Below are 26,156 nucleotides of genomic sequence, written 5' to 3'. Positions count from 1 at the left end.
ATTCCCTATTATACCGTCTTTATAGACAGTATAAAGTTAGTGGAATTCTGTGAATCAATCATAAACTTACATTTAGATGAATCTCTGCTACCTTTTATGTAACGTAAATATGACCATGAGCACCACAGCCTCTGTGCCCCAGTCACACACACTGTTCTTTACTTTAAATCCCATTACTGCTAGCTAACATGTTTATCCTGCACTCAACTGCTAACACAAAGTTAGTATACTTAAGTTTGTTTTCCTGGACTGTTTCACAACTTCATATCATATACAAAGCTAATATGCCATTCAAAAAAAAAAGAGGGCATTACATGCAGGTTTTAAAATTTCCACTTTATCAAATACCGCTGAGCAGTACTTGCCTTTTGGTATTCTTCCTGTCTTCTCTTCCTTACATTGCTCTCCATCTCTGAGTGAACTTAACTCTTATTATTTTCTCTGCCAGTTTTACCGTTAGCAAGTGTGTGTTTGCGTGTTGAGCTTTTATAAATTTTGTGTTTGAACTGAAACACGTTACTCCTTTTATGCTCCTCTTTAGTAGCGCTAGCTAGATGCTTAAGTACCGCGGAGACTACGTCATCGTCGGGGGCCTTTTAAACCCGAGCACACTGCTATAAATAACTCAGAAACTATGTGTTTTTTCCTCTTTCATCTCTGTATGCAATAGAGTGATGGATACACCAACAGGGTTGTATTTTATGTGTTATTATTCCCTCCGTTTAGGCTCAAATCGTTTTGATGTCTGAAGGCCTGTGCTGGAGAATATAAACTTCCTTCAAATATTTTAAACATAAGGTTTAAAATATTTATTTAATAGGATTGGGGCCACTGGGAAAAAAAAGTGCGCACGTCTTTTTTTCTTCTTTTCCAGAATTCTGAGGAAAAAAGTCAACTGTTTACAGTTGTTGTCTTGTTTTCAAGCAACTGGCCCGTACTTACTCAATTGTACACACACAAAAGAAGTTTGTGTGTGTACAATTGAGGACATGAAAATTAAAAAACAACAACAAAATGAAACAATAAATGAACAAATTTCATGTGTACAAAAGGCCATGTGTGTTTATTTTATTTTATACACTTTATTTCTTGTGTTACAACTTTATTTATAAATGTTAAATCCTGAAACAAAGTTAAACTGGAAAAGAAAAATAACAACAACAAAAACAGTAAACCAAACTTCACAAGCTGCGTTTATTGTGAAATCCGGAAGCGATCTGTCACCCGGAAGTAATGTTGGTTATTATAGGAAGTTTTCCGCCAGACGAACGACAGTGATTTAAGGAAAGCCGGGAAATTGCATGGTAAGGACATTAAAACCCAAACAAAGCAATTTAGCTGGACAGACCTTCTGTCAAAGTGTTAAGGAAATCAAATCTTAAAGGTTTTAGTGACAGCAAATAGTAGCGAGAAGCTTAGATCGCAGTAGCCGAGACAGCATTAGCACACAAGCTAACTTTAGCTCAGCTTAACACACATGGCGATAAAACTGAGGAGTTGATTTGAAAAGACGTTTTAGTAACGCGTGGTGTTGCCGTTTCAAGAAAACTTCCCAAAATGTGTTTAATCGGCTATTAAGACGTACAAACTTGATCATTTGGTAATATTTACCTCAGGAAATGCCCAGTTATCATATTGTTACCTCTTCCGTCCGTTGGCAATGAAATTTTTTGACTCTCAGTACGGCGATTAAACATTACCAGGAAGTCATCGTCCCTCTTATTTTATCGTTAATCACTTACAAAACGGCTAATATACAGTAAATGTATCCTTTGTTCTGCATTGAGTATTGGTGATTTCATGTAAAGTTTATCTGGAGCAGACTAATGTCAGATCAACAAGTCTGTAAACCGAGTCTTTCGTAGAAATACGTTAATCGTGTCAGAGTACTATGTCAGAAAGTCTCATAAAATCTTATTAACTCATCAACATGTTTTTTTCCTAATGTAACGGGGTTTGTAGAAAAAAATGTTTCTTTAATTAAAACCTGCATTTTTCCTATCAAAGTGAATGTCTTAGTTGTCTTTTTTCCTCCCTTCCAGGTATGGACTCTGCAGACAGAAGTCGAAGTCCCAGTCCTGCACAGAGAGAAAACAGTGGTGAGTAAATGCTGCTGTGAACCCTACACTTAATGTTCTTGTAATAAGAGTCGCTTTAATCTCCATCCGTTATACTTGAGCAATACGGTGCTGCAATCATTAGCTGTCACCTCACAGCAAGAAGGTCCTGGGTTTGAATCCAGCAGCTGGGTCTTTCTGTATATTTTCTCTGTACCCCTTGCTGGGAACTCTGGTGTACTTCCACCCGTTAGACCTGATTTAGATTTCTGCGGTGAACCTTTGTAGCGCTAACGACATAATTTACGTGTTGTGTTTGTGCTGGTACATTAAGTCTAAATTAATGTGTGGGTGTGTGTACATGTTTTTCATTCGGTACCAGTTGATATAAACAAATAAAATACACGGACCTTTTCCCTCCAGTTTTGTAGTGGTCATTTTTTTTAAAGGCAAATATATTTGTCTCAAGTTTTTCATCTTCTTTGTACATTCCTACACGTCCATTTTAAAAGTTTTGGCAATTTCCCATCAGGAATTTGCTGACATTTGTGAGTCCTTATATTGATGCTATAATTATTATCTGTTATGTTGAGATGATGATTGTTATTCTCTCACTGATAAATTCAAAAACTGCAGTGAAAAAGTAGCCTGAAATGCATGAGAAGAATCTATTGGTGCAACATGTAATTAGGTTGCGCTGTAGGGTGCATGGTACGAATGGTAACAGATAGATGTGTGTTTTTGTGGTTAGCTGGTGTCCATTTTATTTGTTTAGTTGTTTGAGTGTCCTTCACCTACGTGGCCACCAGACATATGGATTAACAAGTTTCGCAAAGTTTGCGGTTATGACGTAGCTATTGAATAGTCATAGTCCAAAGCATAGGTCTCTGGTTAGCCCTGTGAGAGACTGGTGACCTGTTCGATGTCTACCCTGCCTTCTGCCCCAAAGTATCCCTAAATTGGGTAAGTGGAAGAAGAAGGATATATTGAATGGATATACTAATACTGCTCTTGATCTGTTTTTCTCTTTGCAGGACCTTCAGAGAATGAGTCTAGTCCAGCATCGGGCAGACCCCAGCAGGCTGGCTCAGTTGAAAGAAGCCCCAATGAGCGACGGTCCCCTCAGCCAAGTCCTGTGGACCGCAGGCCCTCCAGGAGCCCATCCTCAAGCAGTTCAGACAGCAGCAGCAGCAGTGATGAGGATGAACATCATTCATCAGCACTGAGAAAGATTCGAAGCAGCGTGGCTCAGATCAAAGTAAGAAATGTGGCTTTTACTAGTCTGTCACATTTCATAATGTACAGACTACTACGGTAGAAATGGAAGAATCGGGTGCTTTCAGACAGTTACAGAGGGTGAAACATATGCTGAAAGCCTTTTTTTATATTTCTAAATATATATATTGTATATTATAATTCCTCATCAATCAAAAATGTTGAGTTTGGAGTGAGAAACGCCATTAGTAGTAGGTGGAGTAAGTAAGTTGATTTCCCCAACTATACCGAACAATAGTTGAGATTCACGGCAGTAATAAAAATTATCCAGCCAAAACAAGAAATTCAGAAACACCAAAATCTCAAAAAGTTAATGCAGTCAGATGCTTTGGTCAACGGAGTTTAGTGATCCATGTTATGTTTTAGATACTGTCCAAAGAAGAGTTCAGGAACTGACAGTATTTATTCAGTTGGTGTATTTTTGTGTGGAAATGGGAACTGAAGCATTTTGTTACTATTCTTGCCTAAAAGTGATCTTGAATGTCAGAATAGTTTTGAATAAAGTACCTGAAGAAGAGGCTTATTTACTTGATTATGTTGCATTTGAAAATGTGGCTGTGCATTAGTCTGCACGTTGCACAGTAGATTATTCAGGCTGCAGTTCTGGACAGCTGGTGTGAAAAACTGCTTGGTCTGAAGAGATGGTTACCATGAGAACAGGACCCAGTTTAAGCTTGAGGCACCGATGTAAGACACAGTAGCATGTTTAGTGTCAGCTGGCCTGATTTATGAGTGCATCCAGTGAAGAAGACACTGAATAAAGATTTAACTTGTTGACTGACAGAATCACAAATCAAAGAGGACTTTGTTTCCATTACTGTCAGCTTAGACACGAGCTCCCCAGGTGCATACAGGCTTTTACTTGATGCAGGACCTGAGGCAGACCGACTTCACATTGCTGGGTTGTCTCTCTTTTTCAGCTCAACTCAAACTTTTAAAAATGACAGCTTGGTTTTGTGCTGCTCTGGTGTTCTCCGTGTTGTCCAAATCATTCTTGCATTCAGATTGTTCCAAATCATTTTAACACATGAAAACTTAAAAAAAATAATGCTGTCACTGGGCTTATTTGTTGTTCCAGAGATCAAGATCAAGATCCAAAGAGCAAGACAGATCCAGGTCCAAGGAAGAAGATCGGTCCAGATCCAGGGATACGGACAGATCCAGATCCAGAGAGAAAAATAGATCCAGAGAAAGAGACAGAAACAGATCCAGGGAAAAGGACAGATCTACATCTAGAGGGAGGGCGAGATCAAGATCAAGATCCAGAGGACAGGACAGGTCGAGATCCAGAGGAAGAGAGAGGTCGAGGTCAAGAGGACGTGACAGATCCCGATCCAGGGAGAGGGACCGTTATGACAGAAGACGTTATGCACGGTAAAGGCAGCTTTTGTGATTGGCTTGTGTTCATTTTAGCACCGATGTGGCCCTTAGTCCATATGGGTTAACAAGTTATATATATATACATACATACATATTAGGGCTGTACGATATATATCGGATGACGATATAAAAGCATCTATTGTTTCATTTTACACTATCGTTTGTTTCGTGGTGTCACAAAACAAAGTTTACGGCAATATTTTTTCATGGTTTTGATGGTCACTGTAGTGGCTATATTAATTTCTTAAAGTTCTCTCTTTCTCTTATATTTAATATAACCACACTACGGACGGACAAGCGGCTGTTTTTATGCGTTGTCGTTAGCAACAACAACGGTAGCACGTCTGGTTGTTTATTTTCCACATAAACCTTTCACAATAAAGCTCAAGATCCTGTTGAGACATTTCAAAATAAACGGAATAACATGAAAGAGTATGTAGAGTGTTTTTACGGATGAGAAGTAAAAAAGAGCCGCCAGGTGCTAAAAAATAAACCTTAGACTCAAACGTTAGAACAGGCTTTTCCTCGCAGCACGCCGTGTAATAAATGCTCACAAAGAAAACGGCGGCCGTTACAACTTATGTCTAAAAATGTATAGTTTCATGAATCAGTTAAAACACTCGACTACACGACGCCCAGCTGGAAACACTTCACGCATGTCGAGCTGCCCGAGATTCACAGAACTGACAGAAAATGTTAAATTTTTGTGATTTATATTCGATATCGGACGATGGATGTCTTATATCGGGATATGAGATTTTGGTCAGATCGCACAGCCCTATTAGACATTAGATTCCCAGCTGCTTGGCAACTTTTATAAATCCTGCTAAAACGAAAACTTTAAAAATCCAATTCAGCATAACGGTGTTGATATGATTTGGTTTCTCTGGATTAATCAAGTCATATTCAGACCTGAGAGTTTTTTCTTTTAAGGAAAAGTGTTACTTAAATAGGTAACCTGCTCCTTTGTTTCTTCTTTGCTGCAGGGATCGCTATGATGATCGGCGCGATGACAGAGATGGCCGTTTTGACCGACGAGCCAATCGAGAGGCTGATTCAGATCACAGGAGGCGGGGTCGCTCCGCTTCCCCTCTGGCTGACAGGGGACCAGCTGCGGCCAATGAGCCGCCAGTCAAAAAGAAAAAGGAGGAGCTTGATCCAATCCTGACGAGGACTGGAGGCGCTTATATTCCTCCCGCTAAGCTGCGCTTGATGCAGCAGCAAATCACTGACAAGAGCAGGTAAGAGAGCATTTCAGTACTTTAATCCTATACACTAAGATTAGAAAGTGTCACTGGAAGCTGCAGTCCAAGTCCAGGTGTGAATGTTTTGAAATGTTTATACACTAGAAGTGTTCAAACACTTTTTTTCTTTTTATTCTGTTGTGATACTTGGACACATCACCATGCCAAACTATAAACTGTTCCTGCACCTAACTGCATAACAGACAGTAGTAAAACAAATCAGATTAGTTGCATTCATTACAAATGTACCTGCAGTAAAACTGCAGTTTAAAAAAAAAAAAAAAAAGCTGTTTATTTAAAGAACTGCATGTAATTGATGACACCCTGTCTGTTATACAGCCTGGCCTATCAGAGGATGAGCTGGGAAGCTCTAAAGAAGTCCATCAACGGTCTTATCAACAAAGTCAACGTATCCAACATTATCAACATCATCCAGGAGCTGCTGCAGGAAAATATCGTCAGGGGAAGGTGAACACACACACACACACACACACACACACACACACACACACACACACACCAGTGAGACGTCAGTGTTAGATTTTCAATGACCTTTGAAGTCAAATGGAGTTTGTTGTATCTGTCGGATGAGAGTGAAAATGCATTCATTCGTGTACATTTTACGATAAGGCTTTGTGCAGCAGAGGCCTGTAATTTTTGCACAGACATCAAACACCTTATTAGCTTCAAGTTTCCAGATTAGCGTGATTGATTAAAGAGAGTGAAAAAAGACCTTCGTGACTGACGCACTCCCTGTAACTGCTTCTTTGCTTGTCAGGGGACTGCTGGCTCGCTCGATACTGCAGGCTCAGACGGCCTCTCCCATTTTCACTCATGTCTACGCTGCTGTCGTTGCCATCATCAACTCAAAGTTCCCTCAGATCGGAGAGCTGATCCTTAAACGTCTCATCCTGACTTTCAGGAGAAGCTACCGCCGCAACCTCAAGGTACCCATCTGTCTGTCGCCGTTGATTTGTGATCCACAAACAGTGATAGTGAAGTGTTACTGTCACACGTAGACGCCCAGATACTTATAACATCTGAACATTGAAGTCCAGGACTAGTAAACAAGATCATCTGACCAATACACACTGCAGCACTTTAGAAACTTATTGAGGCTGGATGACCCTGTGCGCAGTCTGTTTAACTTCCAAAGGCTCACTTTTGTGTTTTGAAGGACGGTGACTTTAGGAAAATTACAGCAGAAGACAAAACATTAATAACACCTAACAGTCATCTTCATGTCATTCTTCTCATAAAGACAAAGAATAAGATGCCTCCAAATGATGCACCTGTCATTCTGGTATTAAAAATATAACTTTTTATATCTTGCCACTGCTAAACACAGTGACTCATGAATAGCATATCATATATAAATCACAGATGCTGCATGTGGAGGAGATGATCTGATTAGATATTAGAGCACCTTGCTGCTTTCATTTGCATATTAATGACTAAAATTGATTACTTTGGAAACTTCTGTCTACAGTATTATAACAAACAGCAAGCGCTGTGAGCATGTGTGTTATGGTGGGACATGAGGCAGTTCAAATGTCTGTTTGACCTTCATCAGTTGGACTTTGCATATTCTACTTTTTATGCTTGTTTTTGCGTATTACTGGAGTAAGAGGCTAAAAATAGGCCTCCTTTTCTGTTTATTAATTTGAGAATAGGTTTTGAATGAGAATCAGTCTGAATCTAAAAGTCCTTTCTCAAGTGACAGAGGTGGAAATGTTCCAATTTGAGCAGACTGATGCCGCATGTGTCCAAATTACTGAGATAAAAAAGAAACTGGATCTAAATAAGAGAAATAACTGGCAGTGCTGGAAGCTTGTGAACGCAGTCCAGAGTGTGTTTCTACCTGCTGTGGATAATTTTAGTATGATCTCTTGAAGGCTTGAACAATCTGTACAAAATTAAATTGTCTGTAACAAATACAGGCAGAAATGTCTTTTTTATGACACTGATATTAAATGTGTTTGAGTAATTATCAGCAGTAGTCATGCATTAAAATCTGCATCTTGTTTTCTAGCAACAGTGCCTGACCGCGTCGAAGTTCGTGGCTCATCTCATCAACCAGAACGTGGTAGGTCCCGATTTCAAAGTTAAATACTGACCGAGGGCTCGAGGGTTGACGTCCAGATTCTAATTGGGTGCGTGCTTTTTCTGTCCCTTTCTGCTCTGATGTCACTCGCCTTCAGGCCCACGAGGTTTTGTGTCTGGAGATGCTCACTCTGCTGCTCGAGCGTCCAACTGATGACAGTGTGGAGGTCGCCATTTCCTTCTTGAAGGAATGTGGTCTCAAGCTGACCGAAGTGTCCCCTCGAGGAATCAACGGTACGCTGAAGCAGCAGCTTTATAACTGTCTCTTTCTTCATGGTGGGAGGTGATGGTGTAGGCTGAGCTCTTTAATTAGAACAACAAATGATAACAACTTAAAACTTTAAATTGCAACCATTTCAAACATGGCTGAGCCCTGAAAACTGGAGAATTTACTTTTGCCTTTGTGATTTCACACAAAAAAGTGGCGTTTTCTTGCTTCATTACAACAGTATTAACTGCTAAGAGACTTTATTTCTCCTCGCGTTGTCATCTCTTTTCTCTTGAAATACTTGTGAGAATTAATTTTTCTGAATTTCAGAATTCAGAAAGTTTATGCACATTCTCCCTGTTTCTCTTTCCAGCCATATTTGAGCGTCTTAGGAATGTCCTCCATGAGTCGACCATTGACAAAAGGGTCCAGTACATGATAGAGGTGATGTTTGCTATCAGGAAGGATGGTTTCAAAGACCATCCAGTAATCCCAGAAGGCCTGGATCTGGTGGATGAGGATGACCAGTTCACTCACATGCTGCCGCTAGATGACGAATACAACCCCGAGGACATCCTCAGTAAGACCTGAGGGAGAGTGGGAGGAAGGGAGGAGTCATGGGACTTTTCAGAAATGTTTACACAGTCTTTGTGTGTTTGTTCACTTAGATGTATTTAAGATGGATCCAGACTTCCTGGAGAATGAGGAAAAATATAAAACTCTTAAAAGAGGTAAGAAATCATCACACTCTGAACTGTCCAATCACCTGTCTGCTCGTTTACAGCTTAACCAAAGTTTGATGGTGCATCATTTCAGATATCCTGGATGAGGGTAGCAGCGATTCAGGGGAGGAGGGAGATGGCAGTGATGATGACGACGATGATGAGGAAGATGAGAATGAGGAGGAAGGAGATGGTGAGACAAATACGTTAATCTGCTGAGGCTTTCTTGCCTAAAAGAGTCAGTCTGCTTTTTTTGATTGTTTTTTAAACACTTGGCCTGTGAAAACAGTTGTATTGATATCTGACAAAATAACACAGTGATATTTATTTTAAACATCACAAATAATAAATAGTTAGACTAAAGACTTTTTTGAGAGATGGTATCATGAAATAACCCCCAAGTCTGTTCCATAATAAATTATTTTTACATTTTCAGAAATATAATTTATAAGCTTGAAAATGGAGGGAGATTCTGACTCCAGGGCTGTAAGCAAAGACAAATATCTAGGGCAATATAGCTTGATGTTCAGCCCAGATTCAGCTTTAGTGTAACCAGCTAACAGAACTGTTGTACTGAGGATCTTTCTGTAATTTCCAATTATCTGTCATGCCTTGGACAGTCCAGATTATTTTCACTTTTAAGGCTTTTTTTCTCCAAACACAGCAGAGCTCTGTAAAAGGAGTTGGCCAGCTTGCTGAGAAATTTGTTTGGAGTTTTTTGCCTCCAGACTTTCATCGAATGGCTCATTACCTCTTGGAATATTTAAAACAATTAGCTGCCAGTAAAAGCAGCGGAGTAATTTTTTTAATACATTTTTTTCCTGTGACTGCATTACACTAAAAGCATTAGCACTAACTAAATATAGTTCTGAGTACAGCAGCTACAGGAGAACGGACAGTAAAGCATTTAAAAACATAACATCATGAGTCAATGAGCATTTTAGGCGCTGCTATGCTGTCGTTTTTTTCCTGCCCAGGAGTGACTATATCTAAACAAGAGTGTGCTAGCAACCTTCATCCATAAACTGTATGGGTGTTACACAAACAGAAATACCTGCTAGTTAATTTGGTTAAATTAATTTCAGCTCCGATTAGCAAAAGTTGTTAAAAGAAAGCAAACTGCAGCTGACTATCAAACTGAAGAACCAGACCACAAATTTTTAGCCTGGACTTTATCCAAATGTATGAGTTACAAAAATAATACGTAACCTATATATGAACCGTTATTGTACCACACTGTAAATATGTTGTTTTCATGTGTGAATGTGGCCATTTTAACATGAGTCACTGACTCACTTTTGGTGGCACCTTTGATGTAACTAATACCGTTACATCAAGACAAGTAATAAGCAAGTAATTACTAAGTTTGAGTATTATTAAAAGTAGGGCTGCCACAAACGATTATTTTGATAGTCGACTAGTCACCGATTATTTTTGCGATTAGTCGACTAATCAGATCATCATCCATTGGACGTACAGCATACAGCTTATTGCACCAGCAGCATCTGGTCTTATATAACTATCATTAGCTTACAGCTTGAAGTGTTTGTGCTAACTAAAAATAAAGACAAGATGGTAGTTTATAAATTTTTAATGAAATTTGCAGATTGTTTCGGTGAAGTTTAATAAACTCCTTGCTTTCTAAAATATAACAGGACACCGGAGTATATTCTCCAGCGTCTCACACTTCTGATAATCAGCTGTCTGCTTGACAGTTTTAGCTGTGCAAAAACTATAACTTTAATCTCAGCCAAACCGATTTACTCAGGAACAAAAAAAATACTAAAGAAAGCCAAACAATAACATTTTTAAGTTATCTAAGTGACTTATATATATGTTTAACCTGACTAGCGAAAGACGGCGGTGGGTTTGAAAACGATTTGCCGGGAGTCCGGTGTTCTCACGGCGCTAGTTAGCCTTGCCCCCGCCTAGCTAACGAGCTAGTGGGTAACAGACGTCTCCGAAAACGTCGGAGCGCTTTTGAAAATATGTGGTGTCTTGATAAACTGAGCAGATATTTGAGGTTTCCACAGCTACATTCTCGCCTGAAAATATGTTAAACGTTTATTTTGTGACCCAGAAAGAATAATAAGAGTAAAGTTAAAACTAACTAGCTGCCGCCATTGTTGACAGCTGCGCTATGAATTCTGGGACACAGCTTCTTCTTCTTCGGGGTTTAACGGCAGCTGGCATCCTTGTACATGCAGTGCTGCCATCTTCTGTTTCAGTCCGTTATTACACTCTTAAATCCTACTACTCATTCCTGCGTCCTTTGTGATCTTATAAAGCTTCAAACGATGCGTCGACTATTAAATTAGTCGTCGACGATTTTAATAGTCGACATAATCGTGACTAGTCGACTAATCGTGGCAGCCCTAATTAAAAGTGAAGTGCATGCTGTGTGACCCCAATTAAACTAGATTACTTGCATCATTGGTTCATGTAAATCCTATATTGCACTAATGAACGATAATTACTCAGGTGACATTTCATTAAGAACTGATTGTGTTTACATTGAACTATTTTGATTTTTAAACATTTTTCCTGTTCTGATTTTAACACATTTAACACATCCAATCAGCTCCCTTTTAAAGATGACCTTTGTGTTTGTCTCCCTCTAAGACGAGAAAGTCACCATCTTTGATAAGACAGAAGTCAACCTGGTTGCTTTCAGAAGAACCATCTACCTCGCTATCCAGTCCAGGTACACAAACACGGTGGAACACACTCCTAAAAATACACATTCATACAGTGAGTGACGTAGTTTTCTCTGCGGGTGTTGGCAGTTATTTACAGCTCCCACTATATTTGATGGAGTTGGACTGATAATTAAGGCTGTGCATGCGTGTGTGCGTGTGTGCGTGCGTGCGTGTGTCTTTCTGAGGACCTGTTTGAATTTAAAACCTTAGGAGGGAGGACTCTGACTAATCCTCCCTTCAAAAAGCCTGTTCAAGGCTGGTTAAGAGTTTAGTGCTAGGAAATGTATTAGGCCACAGAGTGCGCTCACAAAGACAGCTATAGAAACCTGTGTATGAGCAACCTCGTTACCATGGTTTCACTGAAGAACGGTTCACAAGCTTGGACAACAGGATGAAAAAGTGAAGCCGATTGATTAAACGACACAAACAGAAACACACCAGCATGAGCTCACAATTGTACACCTGTGATCAATTGTTTGATTGATTAATAGATTGATTGTTTTTGCAGCTTGGACTTTGAGGAGTGTGCTCACAAACTGATTAAGATGGATTTCCCGGAAAGCCAAACGGTGAGTCCACAAACAGACTTACACTGAAAACGCACAATTGTAAAGTTTCATCGCTGTGAGTTTGTCCACAGAGGATTAATCTAAAACTATCGTGATACTGAAGTTTGGGTGAAAACTTGGCGTGCATCCTTTGATGGCTAGCTGTTGAACACTCAGCTAGCCATCAAAAATGAGAATTGAGCTGAAACCGTGGGGTTTTGCACCGTCAAAGGCAGCCGCGGGTTTCTTTCTATAATACTGGACTTTTTTTTTCTACGAGGGTTTGAACTTTGTGTTTAAATAAGAGAGAAAAGTGTGAAAATGTTCATGCCTGTCAGAAAAATGTTTAAAGTGTGTAGTGAGGGGTTTTACAGCCTTAAAACATCTATAATAATTGTAAAAAAAAAAAATAAAAAATAAGTTGGCCACTTTGTGGATTTCACCTATCGCGGGTTAATTTTGGAACGCAACTCGAGGGACCACTGTAATCGTTTTTGTGTTCCTGTAATGGAGGTTGAGCTGATAATTACGTGTAGTAGGTTTCATAGGGTGACAGGTGCAGGTCAGCTGTGTGTGTGGATGTGGTGAGAAACTCTTACAGAGGACAATCAGCTGTGTGTGTGTTTGTTTGTATCACTGTCACAACCAGTGTTTTGGTGGTCGAAACCTGTAAGAGACTGAAAAAGAAGCGTCTCGTTCTGTTAGTCATGTAATGAAAGTGATGACAGTGTGTTTATATGTACTTGTGTCTTAGGCAGCATTCTTGTCTTTTATTGTTTTAATAGTAAGAAGCTGGACATGAGATTGAACCTGACAGCATCAAGGAGCTTTTGATGGTAGTTAACATACTGTAGATGGTATACAGTCCAAAGGTTGAAAAATTACCTTTTGTTTGGCTGCCTTTGGTCCAGTGTTAAAGATTGTTATTTTCAGTCAGCCTACCAGCCTAAGAATGTTAATACTTTGAAACTTGACGAATGTGGTTTGCTCCCCTTTCCACCAAAAGTATATTTTTGGCATGCAGGCTGAAATGTTCGATCTCATATCCAGAGTAAGGTGAAGGTGAAACGTGACTGAGCTGCTGATGGAATATAAGTCTGGACCTAAACTAACCGAGATATTAAGCACTGACTCAGTTCACTGTTGAAGAAAAAAACATATTTCCATTCAATTTCACAGCTTTCATGGCAGAATTAGAGGTCTAAAGGCATCATTTGTAAATTGATCTGAACAAAAACCCAGATGATAATTCTCAGCTGGTCTGTGTTGTTTACATCGTGGTGGATTAGTAGGGCAGTCTCTAGAACTGGATTACTAGCAGGCCATACAGGTGTAAGAACCACTATAGGAGGTAAACGTAATTTTTGAAACCCTATAAATAAGCATTTGTTCCCTTACAATGGCTTAAATGCAGCATGACAGCCTAACCCCACTCACTCACAAGCTCTGATGCTACATGGAGAGAGACACTGCACCATTTCACACTGCTAAAGTGTGTGTTTTGTTAATCAGGAGAGGAAAGCTGTAATTTGTATGACGGGAAGTCTGGAACAAAGAGGAGGTGCTGTTCTGGTGAGACAGAGGAGAGAAAAAGGCATAAAAATATCTACACTGCCTAAGAGCACGCTGGAAAAGTGGTAGCAGATGAAACTAAACAAAATTTCACTAATGGGGTGGCTGTAGCTCAGGTGGCAGAGCAGGTCAGCCACTAATCAGAAGGTCGGTGGTTCGATCCCAGGCTGCATCCTGGCTGCATGCCAAATATCCTTGGGCAAGATACTAACCCCGTGTTTGCCTACTGGTGGTGGTCAGAGGGCCCGGTGGCGCCTGTGTCCGGCAGCCTCGCCTCTGTCAGTGCGCCCCAGGGCAGCTGTGGCTACAATGTAGCTTGCTATCGCCAGTGTGTGAATGTGTGTGTGAATGGGTGGATGACTGAATGTAGTGTAAAGCGCTTTGGGGTCCTATGGACTAGAAAAGCGCTATACAAATGCAGGCCATTTAATGAAAATCATCCAGCAATAAAACACTTACAGTAATGTAACGAGTTGTTATTGACGGATGTTATCTTTAGATGTGTCTCCTCTGTGTCTCTGAAACAGTGCGGTCATAAATAATAAGAAACAGAGTGCACAGAGACCTTCTGACTACACTATCAAAAGTCTACAAATGTTAAATGAACTCCTAATAGGACCACTGACAGCTTGGCCGCAGCCTGCAAGTTGATGTGACTGCCGTAGTTTGACTGTAGTTAATGAAAGAGTTGTGTTTGTATGAACAGAAGGAGCTGTGCAACATGATCCTGGACTGCTGCGCTCAGCAGAGGACCTACGAGAAGTTTTTTGGCCTGCTGGCTGGGGTGAGACACACACGCAGACACACACACACACACACACACACACACACACACACACACACTCTTCATCTCCACAATCGTGCGAACAGTGGTGCTTTAGGGAAACCTGCTTCAAAGAGTCGGTTGTTTTCCATCTTCCCTTCATAGATATTTGTTAGGTATTTCTATTCTCTGCACGATGAATGTCACCATTTCACTGAGGTGCATATAAATCTTGTTGTGCACTTTTTAAAAGAAAAGAACAACTAAAAGGAAGTGCTCAAGCTTTTTATGTTTATTGGCCATGTGTCATGTTTACCTCAGATCTTTTTTGTTATTGTTATCTTAAGTTTCACTGTAATTAATTTAACTAAAGAGATCATTCAACCTGATTTTGATGCGAAGCACTGCTTCTATCTGTTAACTGTGTGTGTGTGTGTGTGTGTGTGTGTGTGTGTGTGTGTGTGTGTGTGTGTGTGTGTGTGTGTGTGTGTGTGTGTGTGTGTGTAGAGGTTCTGTCTCTTGAAGAAGGAGTACATGGAGAGTTTCGAGGCGATATTTTCGGAGCAGTATGACACGATTCACCGACTGGAGACCAACAAACTGAGGAACGTGGCGCGACTGTTCGCTCACCTGCTCTACACAGATTCTGTGCCGTGGAGTGTAAGGACACAAAAAAAGATCCTCCCCAGCGTGACCATGAAACTCATTCCACTCTGGTTAGACCGTCTCTCTGTCTTTTGAATGTGTCTCACACAGGTGTTGGAGTGCATCAAGATGAGCGAGGACACCACAACGTCGTCCAGCAGGATCTTTGTAAAGATCCTATTCCAAGAGCTCTGTGCCTACATGGGTCTGCCAAAACTTAACCAGAGGCTGAAAGACCAGTACGAAAACCCACACTCCCACCACAGCCACGCACAACACTCAAACTGTACTTTACTAAAGCTGCTGCAGAGGCAGCCAAAGTTTTTACTCAGAAAACATTTAAATGTTAACGATATAGTCGAGTGAGGTAATAAATCAAATTTAAGGAAACGTAATTAGAAAAATGCGACTTCTTGCTCTTATTTGGCTACTGTTGCTCCTAGTGATAATTAAAGAGCCCATAAATGAAGTAGGACGTAACAATAAATCATGACCTCTGCGTGTGTTACAGGACCCTGCAGCCGTTCTTTGAAGGTCTCTTTCCTCGTGATAATCCCAGAAACACTCGCTTCGCCATCAACTTCTTCACTTCTATTGGACTGGGAGGACTCACGTAAGGGCCACACTTCAAGAAACAGCATAAACACAGAAACATGGCTGTCACATTTTTTTACAAACAGAATCAGAAAACTTTTAGCTTAACTGTGTTAGGTTTGGAATAAACTGCACTGTAAAGTGCTTTCCTAATATATGCAATAAATAATGGTTGTTTATTCTGTTAAATTCTGCTGGCCTCAAAGTGTGGGACTCTCGCTGCATCTAAAATGTCATTGGATGATGAATGTAGCAGTTTACGTTCACACAGAAACACTGAACTCTCACATTTCTCCCACATCGTTTTCTCTCCTAGTGATGAGCTGAGGGAACATTTGAAAAACGCGCCAAAGATGATCATGACTCAGAACCAGGAAGTCGAATCATCGGACTCCTCGACATCGTCCTCGTCTTCTTCTTCGTCAGATTCCTCCTCCTCCGACTCATCCAGCGAGGCAGATTCAGACTCGTCAGACTCCTCGAGCAGCTCGGGTACGCCTGACTGAAACCTAAAGATTTACTTTCAGAAAATCACATTATTTCACTTTTATACGCAGGCACATTGTGTTATTGTCAGTTTGTTGTTCTAGCTCACAGCAGTGCTGCAGTAGTTGGGAGGTTTAATATTGTAACATTAATATAATATTCCTGTTATAAAACAACGTAGTCAGGAGTGTCTCCTTCTGTTTTATTAAACCCATGTTTGTGTTCAGTTGAATGTCTGAATTTTTACAGTTTTTCATTTATGTGAGCTGCTGCTTCAGAAAAGACAACGTGTGATTTGTTTGTTTGTTTTCTTTCTACTTTTTGTCCTCCAGACTCGGACTCTAAACACAGGAAGCAGAAGAAGAGGAAAGGACAAAGTGATGAGGGGAGGAAGAAAACGAGAGAGAAGGACAAGAAGAAGAAATCTTCAGACAAGAAGCGAGCTGGACGCGGAGCAGACAAAGATGAGGACAGCGAGAAGCGGGCGAAGAAAGACGACAGGGGGCGCGCACATGACCCGGAGGGGCGTGAACGCGACGGCGCCCGGCGGAACAGACGAGACGACAAATCGGAAGAGGAGGAGGAAGCGGCGGTGGAGGACAGGAGACGAAAAACGGACAGGCAAAGAGATGACGGACGGGAGAGAGACAGAGGGAGGGAGAGAGAGAGGGAGAGAGAGAATGAGGCAGAGAGAGAGAGGGAGCGAGTGAGGGAGAGAGAGAATGAGGCAGAGAGAGAGAGGGAGCGAGCGAGGGAGAGAGAGAATGAGGCAGAGAGGGAGAGGGAGCGCGAGAAGCAGCGGGAGAGAGAAAGGGAGAGGGATAGGGAGAGGGACAAAGAGAGGAATAAAGAGAACAGAGACCGGAACAGAGAGAGAGATGAGAGGAGGAGGAGGAGATAAGTCTTCATCGCGGGAGCAGTGATGGACTAATGACTTTAAGTCTTTTCCCTCTGTGACCCCTCTGTACCTCAGCCCAAACTGTGGTGCTGTGGATCTGACCCCATTCTCCATTCTGTCTGTTTATTATTGATTTTTGTTGTTTTTAATGAAATACTTAATGAAAAAAAAGCCCATTAAAGTTGCATTCGATGTTTTTTATAACCTGTACCTGTTTGAACTCTTTTGACTTGTGACCCATCGCTCAACACTTTTACTGTCCTCATTTTTTCACTCTCAAAACGCAAAAGACCAAACTATGTTTTCTCTGTGCTGCCGTGCACGTTTGCAGGTCAATCTCATAACTAGCACAACAGGATTGATGAAGCATTTACACACGTTCTAGCCCTCGGAGCAAACGAAACCTCAGTAACACCGAGAGCACTGAGGGCTTTTTTATTTTACTTTATTTCATTCGTCTTTTTTTTTTTAGCTGACATGTAACCTGTTATAAAAAGAAAAAGGCAACAGAACCAAACGTTTTTTAAGAGGGAGAGCAGTATTTGTGTTTACAATAAACATCTCCCTCTCGTATTGTCAGCTCACAACATGCTGATGTTTGCACTTCTCCACAAGCAGCAACAGTCTCTGAACTTTCCTGTCGTACCAGACTGCTTTCTCCTCCCTGCATTCATCCATATTATCCACCTGTGAAGGCACACGCTCAGAAAGAAATAGTTTTAATAAATGAACAGGAAAGATCCTTTTCTATTCATTCTGTCTGTGATGTGTGGGTCACTTTTTCCAGATGTCTAAAATGCGCACGCGTCACATCAAATAGTTATTTTGCAAAATTTGCAGCGTCAGTCTCCAGGGTAAAATATCTCAAGAGCTATTTGAGAGTTTGACATCCAGGCTGTAGACATTGTGCTTTTCTGATAGATCTCACCTCAGGGCCTGGTGGCTCCACAGTTAAAGTATCATGATGATCTCTGTGTCTAACTTTGATAAACCCTTAAGTTTGCCCCTACGGTGTGATAACGTCAGAACATACTCTGCTTTGTTTTTACCGCTAAATCAAAATCGAGTTTAACAAAATATATCAACAGCGTTGGTGACACCAGCATTAGGATGTTTATCCAGTATCAGCTGAAGCCTTGCATGGTGGTACTTTTGGTCTCGCCCTTCTGGGGAGACACAGGATGCTACATGTCATCAGCACTGCTGTGTGCTGCTTGTCAGCAAGATATTACAAAAAGGTGAAGCAAGGGCAAAAGATCTAATTGTAAGTTTCTTTCTTTAAAAGTTTGACCTCGGTGCTATGTGGAGTCTTGTGGTGGAATTTGAAATTGTCTACAGCACTGTAGGACTTTTCATTGAGGAAGTCTGTACTGTGCTGATAGACGGACATAAATGCAATATATAATTGCATTTTACAATTTTTTAAATTATTGTAATATTTCTGTTGCCACAGTTACCGGCTGTAGATAAAACATGCGCATATCTCACATGTGTGAAAAGTGAAGTAATGTGTAAAAGTGCCTTAAGGCTACAGTCTTCTAACAGCCAGCAGGGGGCGACTGGTCTGATTGCAAAAGATGTTTGAGTGACCACAAATCTATGAGGAAACGATGACCCTACTTCTCACCTGTAAACATCTTCCCAATGAGCTTATGCTAATAATCACTAGATTTCTAGCTTTATTTGATATTGCATGAGGTTCATTTAGCAAATTATGAGAATAATTTAGAGTAAAACTAAAAAAGACAATTCAGCGCTGGACTATTGGATCTTTGCTGCCTTCGATTATAGGATCCTGATTCAGAGACTTAGACGTTGAATGGACATCTCTGGGTCGGCTCAGGATTGATTCTCCTCACTTTTTTACTTCCTTCTGCTAATTTTTGTGATTTCTTCTGCTGCTTTATGTCACGGTGTGCCTCAAGGTTCAGTCCCGGGCTCCATTTTGCTTGCCTTGTATAAGCTTCTGCTTGGACACATCGTGAAACTGTTACTGTCTGTTCTTCAGGACGGCATTCGTGGTATAAAGAACTGGATGCTAAATAATTATCTGTCTGTAAATATTGTCCCCAACAACTGCGTTTCCACACAAACTGATAATCTTGTATCTGATTCATCTTTAGGTTTCTAAATTGTGAGAAATCTCTGTGATAGTTTTGATCAGGCGTTCAGTTTTGATAAGTGTGGTGGCTGTCTTGCCCAAATTTATTTTACATAGAACTACATGTTGTGGCACTCGCTTCCATTAGACCTTACATCTGTGGACACTGTTGATGCCTTTTAAAAAGAAGCTAAATGAAAACTTGCTTTTATTTCGTATCCTATTTTATATTAAAAAAACACAAACTTGAAAAGCACAAAAGCCTAAATAAACTCTACTTCTTTCCTTTAAAGCAAGATATAATTTAGGGTGTTTCTATCTTGTGTCACAGCTACAATGCCCAACTCACTTCACAAACAGTCTCTGCTTGTTTTTAATAATGAAATACAAATAACGCCTTAATTAGCATGCTTGAGATGCAAAGGTAAAAAGCATGTTTTGGCCACAGACTGGCAAGCCCTCACCCTCATTCTTCCTATTTTTCTGTTAGGCTAACTCTCTCCTTGTATTGAGCAGATATGATGATACAAATGATAATGCATAAAGAAGCAACATTTCTGACTGACTTGATACTTTGTGAGAAGATCAGAAAGTTCACGCCAAACTGGAATCTAATTGTTCTGAAGTGTCTGTGTGATTATTTGTGTTTAGTGCTGGTTTGACAGGAGTGTCTCCTGGTTGTTGGTGCTGTCTACCTAACACACGCAGACACACACACAGTTTGGTACCCTTGCACAACCTTGACGAGATGTTCAAGGTGAGAGGTAGAGAGATGTGAGTGCGTGTGCCTAAGTGGGTCATTGCCATGCTCGGTTGCGATTGGCTGGATGTTCTTAGGAGTAAAGGCACTGGATTGGTTTGCTGCCACAGCAAATAGAGGAGAACAGATCCACTGGGACTGAAGAGCTGCAAGGAATTCTGGGAAAGCACAGCGAGGCTCTGTGCTGAAAGAGAGAGAGAGGAAGGTGTGTCCTGCTGATCCTGTGAGAGGACTCCTTTTTTCTCTCCATCTTTACAATATGGTTATTTATACCAAACTTTTCATGGCTTCAAAGTAAATCAAGCTGAATTATTTATATGCAGCAGCATTTGAGTTTGCCACAACACGGCAACACAATTGTTCGTGAGGCATCTGGTGGAAAGAAATGACTTTAAAGTCTGCAGTTTTTGCACATATTGTCACTTTGTAAAGGTAGGTTTGGCTTGCTACACTGTTAAAAAAAAAAACGTTGCGAAAACTTAAAAACTCAAGGCAACCCACTGCATTTATGTTTTTAGGTTCTGATGGATAACTTATAATTTCAAGTTTAGGAGAAAAGTTGCTTTAGCTAATGTTTTTGTGTTTACAAAATTAATAATTGTCCTTTTTCTTAACTCATATTTTATTGTTTTTGCAACGTATTTCCTAAAGTTTACACAAGGTATTAGTTTTAGTTTTGCTTATTTACTCATCCAGCAGTTAGCAGTCAAGGATTACAATTCAAGTTTTTATCTCCTGGTGAATTGCAACAGCAACCTGAACACATACATATTCACATAACTTTGCCATTGCCTGGTCCCAAGTTCAGGATGAGAAAGGAGGAGGGTTGGGCGTGGGGCTAGCAACCCCACCTTTTAAAAATAAGCCATGCTACAGAAACTGCAACAACAACAAATACATCCCAACAACTGCCTGGACAGGAAGACTCCTCTTCAGCGGGAAGTTTTGCCATCCCACTGTCACCCTCAAGGTCTTTACCTAATAAAACAAAGTGCCTTGAGGCGACTGTTGTTGTGATTTGGTGCTATAGAAATACAACTGAGCTGAACAGAAAGTTGAATTAAAACCTAATCAAAAGCTAGGCTAAAGAGGGTTTCAGTTTTAATGTCCCTGAGCAGATTTTAAACATCTCTAGTTTCACCTCAAGTCCTCCTGCAGACTGCAGTTCAGAGCAGGAAAGCTAAAAGCTGCCTCCTCAAATGTTTCTATCCTGCACTTTGGAGCTACTTGTGCTCAAGGACCCGAGGGACCATGACTGGTTCGTGCACTCTAAGTATATGAGACATACAGCTGAGCAAGACCATTCAGTGTTTTAACAACAAGTAAAGGATTCCCAAAATCAATATGAAAACTGACAGGAACAGATGTAAGGATAGGTGTAATGTGCTCTCTCTCTCTGGGCTGCAGAATACTGATGGGCCAGTTGATTTATAGCAATTTGTTTCTTGAGTGACCACATGACAGATTACAGTGTAGGACCCTGCTTTCTGTAAAGGTTAGGTGTTTCCAGTCTTGCCTCAACAGCCTGCACCACATCAATCTCTACACTTAGGTCTGTTGTTTAGTGGCTCGGGGTAAGGATAAGGAAGTTTAATGTTGCAATTACTAGATTTCCAGTTTTCACTGTGGATTTCCTTATATGGACATCTACTCTGCAGCTTGCAAACACTGCGTGCTGCTTCTCTGCATCCTTCCAGAGGTTGGTCAATCAGGAGGACCTGCTTCTTTGGAATGGGAGGATTGGCTTAAAAAGAAGCTGACTTCAGACAAGATAAAGCATAGGGTCTGTATGAAGGACCAGTTTAGGACAGATAATAATTTAAAAACAAAAACTGTGAATCATGCAAAGCTGCTTAACTGCAATCCCAAAAAATAGAGAGAACCTGAAATAAGCATAAGAGACCCTCTTAAAGGATTAACCAGCTGCCAATATTCCTCTAACCATCAGTAAATCCCATTAAAATACAAAACCAAATCAGCCAATATTTGTTGTCCACCCCCCCATCCTTCCTTTTACAAATTTAAGCCTCCCCCCCTCCTACTGAAGATGGCTCACAAATATGTACTTGTATTTAAAAAACAAAAAATGCTGAGTAATGCCCTAAAAGGGCTGCAGACTGTAGTTTTTAGCACATGTTACTTAAAGTATTTTCAGTGGTGGATTAATACGCAGCTGGTGTCCCAGTGAGTATCTGGGGCAGCAACATGGCATGTGGATCCAAATGAACTACAGTGTGTGGAGAATCGTGTCATCAAGTGCAGCAGTGTGCTTGTGTGTTTGCAGAAAGAGAACTATAACAACACGCCAGACTTATTACAGAGAATACGCGAGGTCACCTCCAGGAGTTTCCCATCATGCCTTGGTTTGGCAGAGACGGCCAGGAGCATTTGTCTCAGCAGTGTGAAATGTCGCGGCTCTCTGTCAGTGCGTTACCTGTTTGAACTGTTTGAAGTGAAGAATCTGCACCCGGCTGTCCAAGAAGCAAATGATGTAGGAACTGAACAGCTGATTTTGTGTTTGTGTGTGTGTGTGTGTGTGTGTGTGTGTGTGTGTGTGTGTGTGTGTGTGTGTGTGTGTGTGTGTGTGTGTGTGTGTGTGTGTGTGTGTGTGTGTTTGCCACAGTGTGGCACAGATGAAACTCCTGCTTAATATTGCCTCCTTTCAGTGGACTGCTTTGTATGGAGAGCAAAACATGACTTAAACAACCAAATGCACAAATAAAAGTAAACAGTGTTTGGGAATGATAGGGACATGTTTATATTAATGTTTAAAATCTAGAGTACATTTCATGCATCAGCTCCTATTTAGCCTTTTTTCTACATATGTTTTTTTGTATTATCAGGTGGTCTCAATCTTAGTTAGTTTTCAGTTTTTATGAGCCAGAAAGATGAGATATATATTTGTCTATATATATATATATATATATATATATATATATATATATATATATATATACATACATATATATATATATATATATATATATATATATATATATATATATATATATATATATATATATATATATATATATATATATATAGATAGATATATATATATATATATATATATATATATATATATATATATATATATATATAGATATATAGATAGATATATATATATATATAGAGATAAAAAAAAAAAACACCCAGCACGCCCCTGCGGGCGGTTTATCCTTCAAGCTCGGGTCCTCTACCAGAGGCCTGGGAGCTTGAGGGTCCTGCGCAGTATCTTAGCTGTTCCCAGGACTGCGCTCTTCTGGACAGAGATCTCCGATGTTTTTCCCGGGATCTGCTGGAGCCACTCGCCTAGCTTGGGAGTCACCGCACCTAGTGCTCCGATTACCACGGGGACCACCGTTACCTTCACCCTCCACATCCTCTCGAGCTCTTCTCTGAGCCCTTGGTATTTCTCCAGCTTCTCGTGTTCCTTCTTCCTGATATTGCTGTCATTCGGAACCGCTACATCGATCACTACGGCCATCTTCTTCTGTTTGTCTACCACCACTATGTCCGGTTGGTTAGCCACCACCATTTTGTCCGTCTGTATCTGGAAGTCCCACAGGATCTTAGCTCGGTCATTCTCCACCACCCTTGGGGGCATCTCCCATTTTGACCTCGGGACTTCTAGGTTATACTCGGCACAGATGTTCCTGTACACTATGCCGGCCACTTGGTTATGGCGTTCCATGTATGCCTTGCCTGCTAGCATCTTGCACCCTGCTGTTATGTGCTGGATTGTCTCTGGGGCATCTTTACACAGCCTGCACCTGGGGTCTTGCCTGGTGTGATAGACCCCAGCCTCTATGGATCTTGTACTCAGAGCTTGTTCTTGTGCTGCCATGATTAGTGCCTCTGTGCTGTCTTTCAGTCCAGCTTTGTCCAGCCACTGGTAGGATTTCTGGATATCAGCCACCTCCTCTATCTGCCGGTGGTACATACCGTGCAGGGCCCTGTCCTTCCATGATGGTTCCTCGTCTCCCTCCTCTTTCTTGGGTTTCTGCTGCCTGAGGTATTCACTGAGCACTCGGTCAGTTGGGGCCATCTTCCCAATGTATTCTTGGATGTTCCTTGTCTCATCCTGGACTGTGGTGCTGACACTCACCAGTCCCCGGCCCCCTTCCTTCCGCTTAGCGTACAGCCTCAGGGTGCTGGACTTGGGGTGAAACCCTCCATGCATGGTCAGGAGCTTTCTTGTCTTTATGTCAGTGGCTTCTATCTCCTCCTTTGGCCAGCCTATTACCCCAGCAGGGTACCTGATCACGGGCAGGGCGTACGTGTTGATGGCCCGGATCTTGTTCTTACCATTCAGCTGACTCCTCAGGACTTGCCTGACCCTCTGCAGGTACTTGGTGGTTGCAGCCTTTCTAGCGGCCTCTTCATGGTTCCCATTTGCCTGCGGGATCCCCAGGTACTTGTAACTGTCCTCTATGTCTGCAATGTTGCCTTCTGGTAGTTCAATCCCCTCAGTTCTGACTACCTTCCCTCTCTTTGTTACCATCCGACTACACTTCTCCAGTCCGAACGACATTCCAATGTCATTGCTGTATAGCCTGGTAGTGTGGATCAGTGAATCGATGTCTCGTTCACTCTTGGCATACAGCTTGATGTCATCCATGTACAGGAGGTGGCTGACAACTGCTCCGTTCCGTAGTCGGTATCCGTAGCCAGTCTTGTTAATGATCTCACTGAGGGGGTTCAGGCCTATGCAGAACAGCAGTGGGGACAGAGCATCTCCTTGGTAGATCCCGCACTTGATGGTAACTTGTGCTATGGGCTTGGAGTTGGCCTCTAGTGTTGTACGCCACATCCCCATTGAGTTCCTGATGAAGGCTCTTAGGGTCCCATTGATCTTGTACAATTCTAGGCATTCCAGTATCCAGCTGTGGGGCATTGAGTCATAGGCCTTCTTGTAATCAATCCAGGCAGTGCACAGGTTGGTCAGTCTGGTCTTGCAGTCTCGGCTGATTGTTCTGTCTACCAGTAGCTGGTGTTTTGCACCTCTGGTATTCTTGCCAATTCCTTTCTGTGTCCCGCTCATGTATTGACCCATGTGCCTGTTCATCTTAGCCGATATGATGCCTGACAGGAGCTTCCATGTAGTACTGAGGCAGGTTATTGGTCGGTACATAGAGATATATATATAGATATATATATATAGAGAGATATATATATATAGAGATATATATATATAGAGAGAGAGATATAGATATATATATATAGAGAGAGAGATATATATATAGAGATATATAGATCTGATCTGATCAGGAAGGCTAGCTCTGTGGTCGGCATGAAGCTGGACACTCTGGTGACAGTGGCAGAGAAAAGGACATTAAAGAAACTGATGGACATTATGAACAATGCTGGGCATCCTCTGCACACGGCCATAAACAATCAGAAGAGTCTGTTCAGTGACAGGTTGCTTCTCCCCAAGACAAGAACTAACAGACTTAAAAACTCCTTTGTCCCACACGCCATCAAACTGTTTAACTCCTCTCTGGAGGGGAGAGGGAGGGGAAACAGGAGGACAAAGGAGGGGGGAACAACTAAGCTGTAGTGCCTCTTCACCTCACTGTACAATACCTTGTGCAATACTTTTTGTAAATAGTCAACAGTGCAATAGACTCAATACTTGAAATGTGCAATTCACTTGTATTTTTATTTTTTTATTCCTATTTATTCTATTTATCCCCTTTGTATATTTTATTTATATTTGTCTCTGTATTTATATATGTGTGTGTGTGTGTGTGTATATATATATATATATATATATATATATATATATATAACAATTCTGTAACTGTAACTTCGGTCGTTGCTGTGCTTTTTGGAAGTCGAATTTCCCAGAGGAACCCACCCGAGGGATTAATAAAGTTCTATCTTATCTTATCTTATCTTATCTTATATATATATATATATACATATATCTATATATGTATATATATATATATACATATATCTATATATGTATATATATATATATACATATATCTATATATGTATATATATATATATACATATATCTATATATGTATATATATATACATATATCTATATATATATATATAGCTGGATAGCGTAGTGGTTAGACTACACGC

The 26,156-nt window shown here is 40.9% G+C and overlaps 2 protein-coding genes across 3 annotated transcripts in view; both read left to right on the top strand.

Moving 5' to 3' along the window:
• Nucleotides 1-26,156, top strand: part of znf385b (zinc finger protein 385B) — a 118,843-nt gene that overhangs the window by 19,016 nt on the left and 73,671 nt on the right. The window lies entirely within an intron of this gene.
• Nucleotides 1,200-17,404, top strand: cwc22 (CWC22 spliceosome associated protein). The gene is made up of 20 exons (XM_014410537.3): nucleotides 1,200-1,304; nucleotides 2,043-2,099; nucleotides 3,092-3,315; nucleotides 4,411-4,706; nucleotides 5,699-5,953; nucleotides 6,296-6,424; nucleotides 6,735-6,903; nucleotides 7,989-8,042; nucleotides 8,158-8,293; nucleotides 8,641-8,847; nucleotides 8,936-8,998; nucleotides 9,084-9,182; nucleotides 11,612-11,693; nucleotides 12,197-12,257; nucleotides 14,515-14,592; nucleotides 15,079-15,231; nucleotides 15,328-15,455; nucleotides 15,728-15,829; nucleotides 16,127-16,302; nucleotides 16,629-17,404. The coding sequence occupies exons 2-20, from the start codon at nucleotides 2,045-2,047 to the stop codon at nucleotides 17,195-17,197; spliced, it is 3,036 nt and encodes a 1,011-aa protein (XP_014266023.3). The 5' UTR covers nucleotides 1,200-1,304; nucleotides 2,043-2,044; the 3' UTR covers nucleotides 17,198-17,404.

The sequence above is a fragment of the Maylandia zebra genome, linkage group LG16, assembly GCF_041146795.1.
Source record: "Maylandia zebra isolate NMK-2024a linkage group LG16, Mzebra_GT3a, whole genome shotgun sequence".
Classification (NCBI taxonomy): domain Eukaryota; kingdom Metazoa; phylum Chordata; class Actinopteri; order Cichliformes; family Cichlidae; genus Maylandia; species Maylandia zebra.
This window is presented reverse-complemented; position numbering and strand designations above follow the sequence as displayed.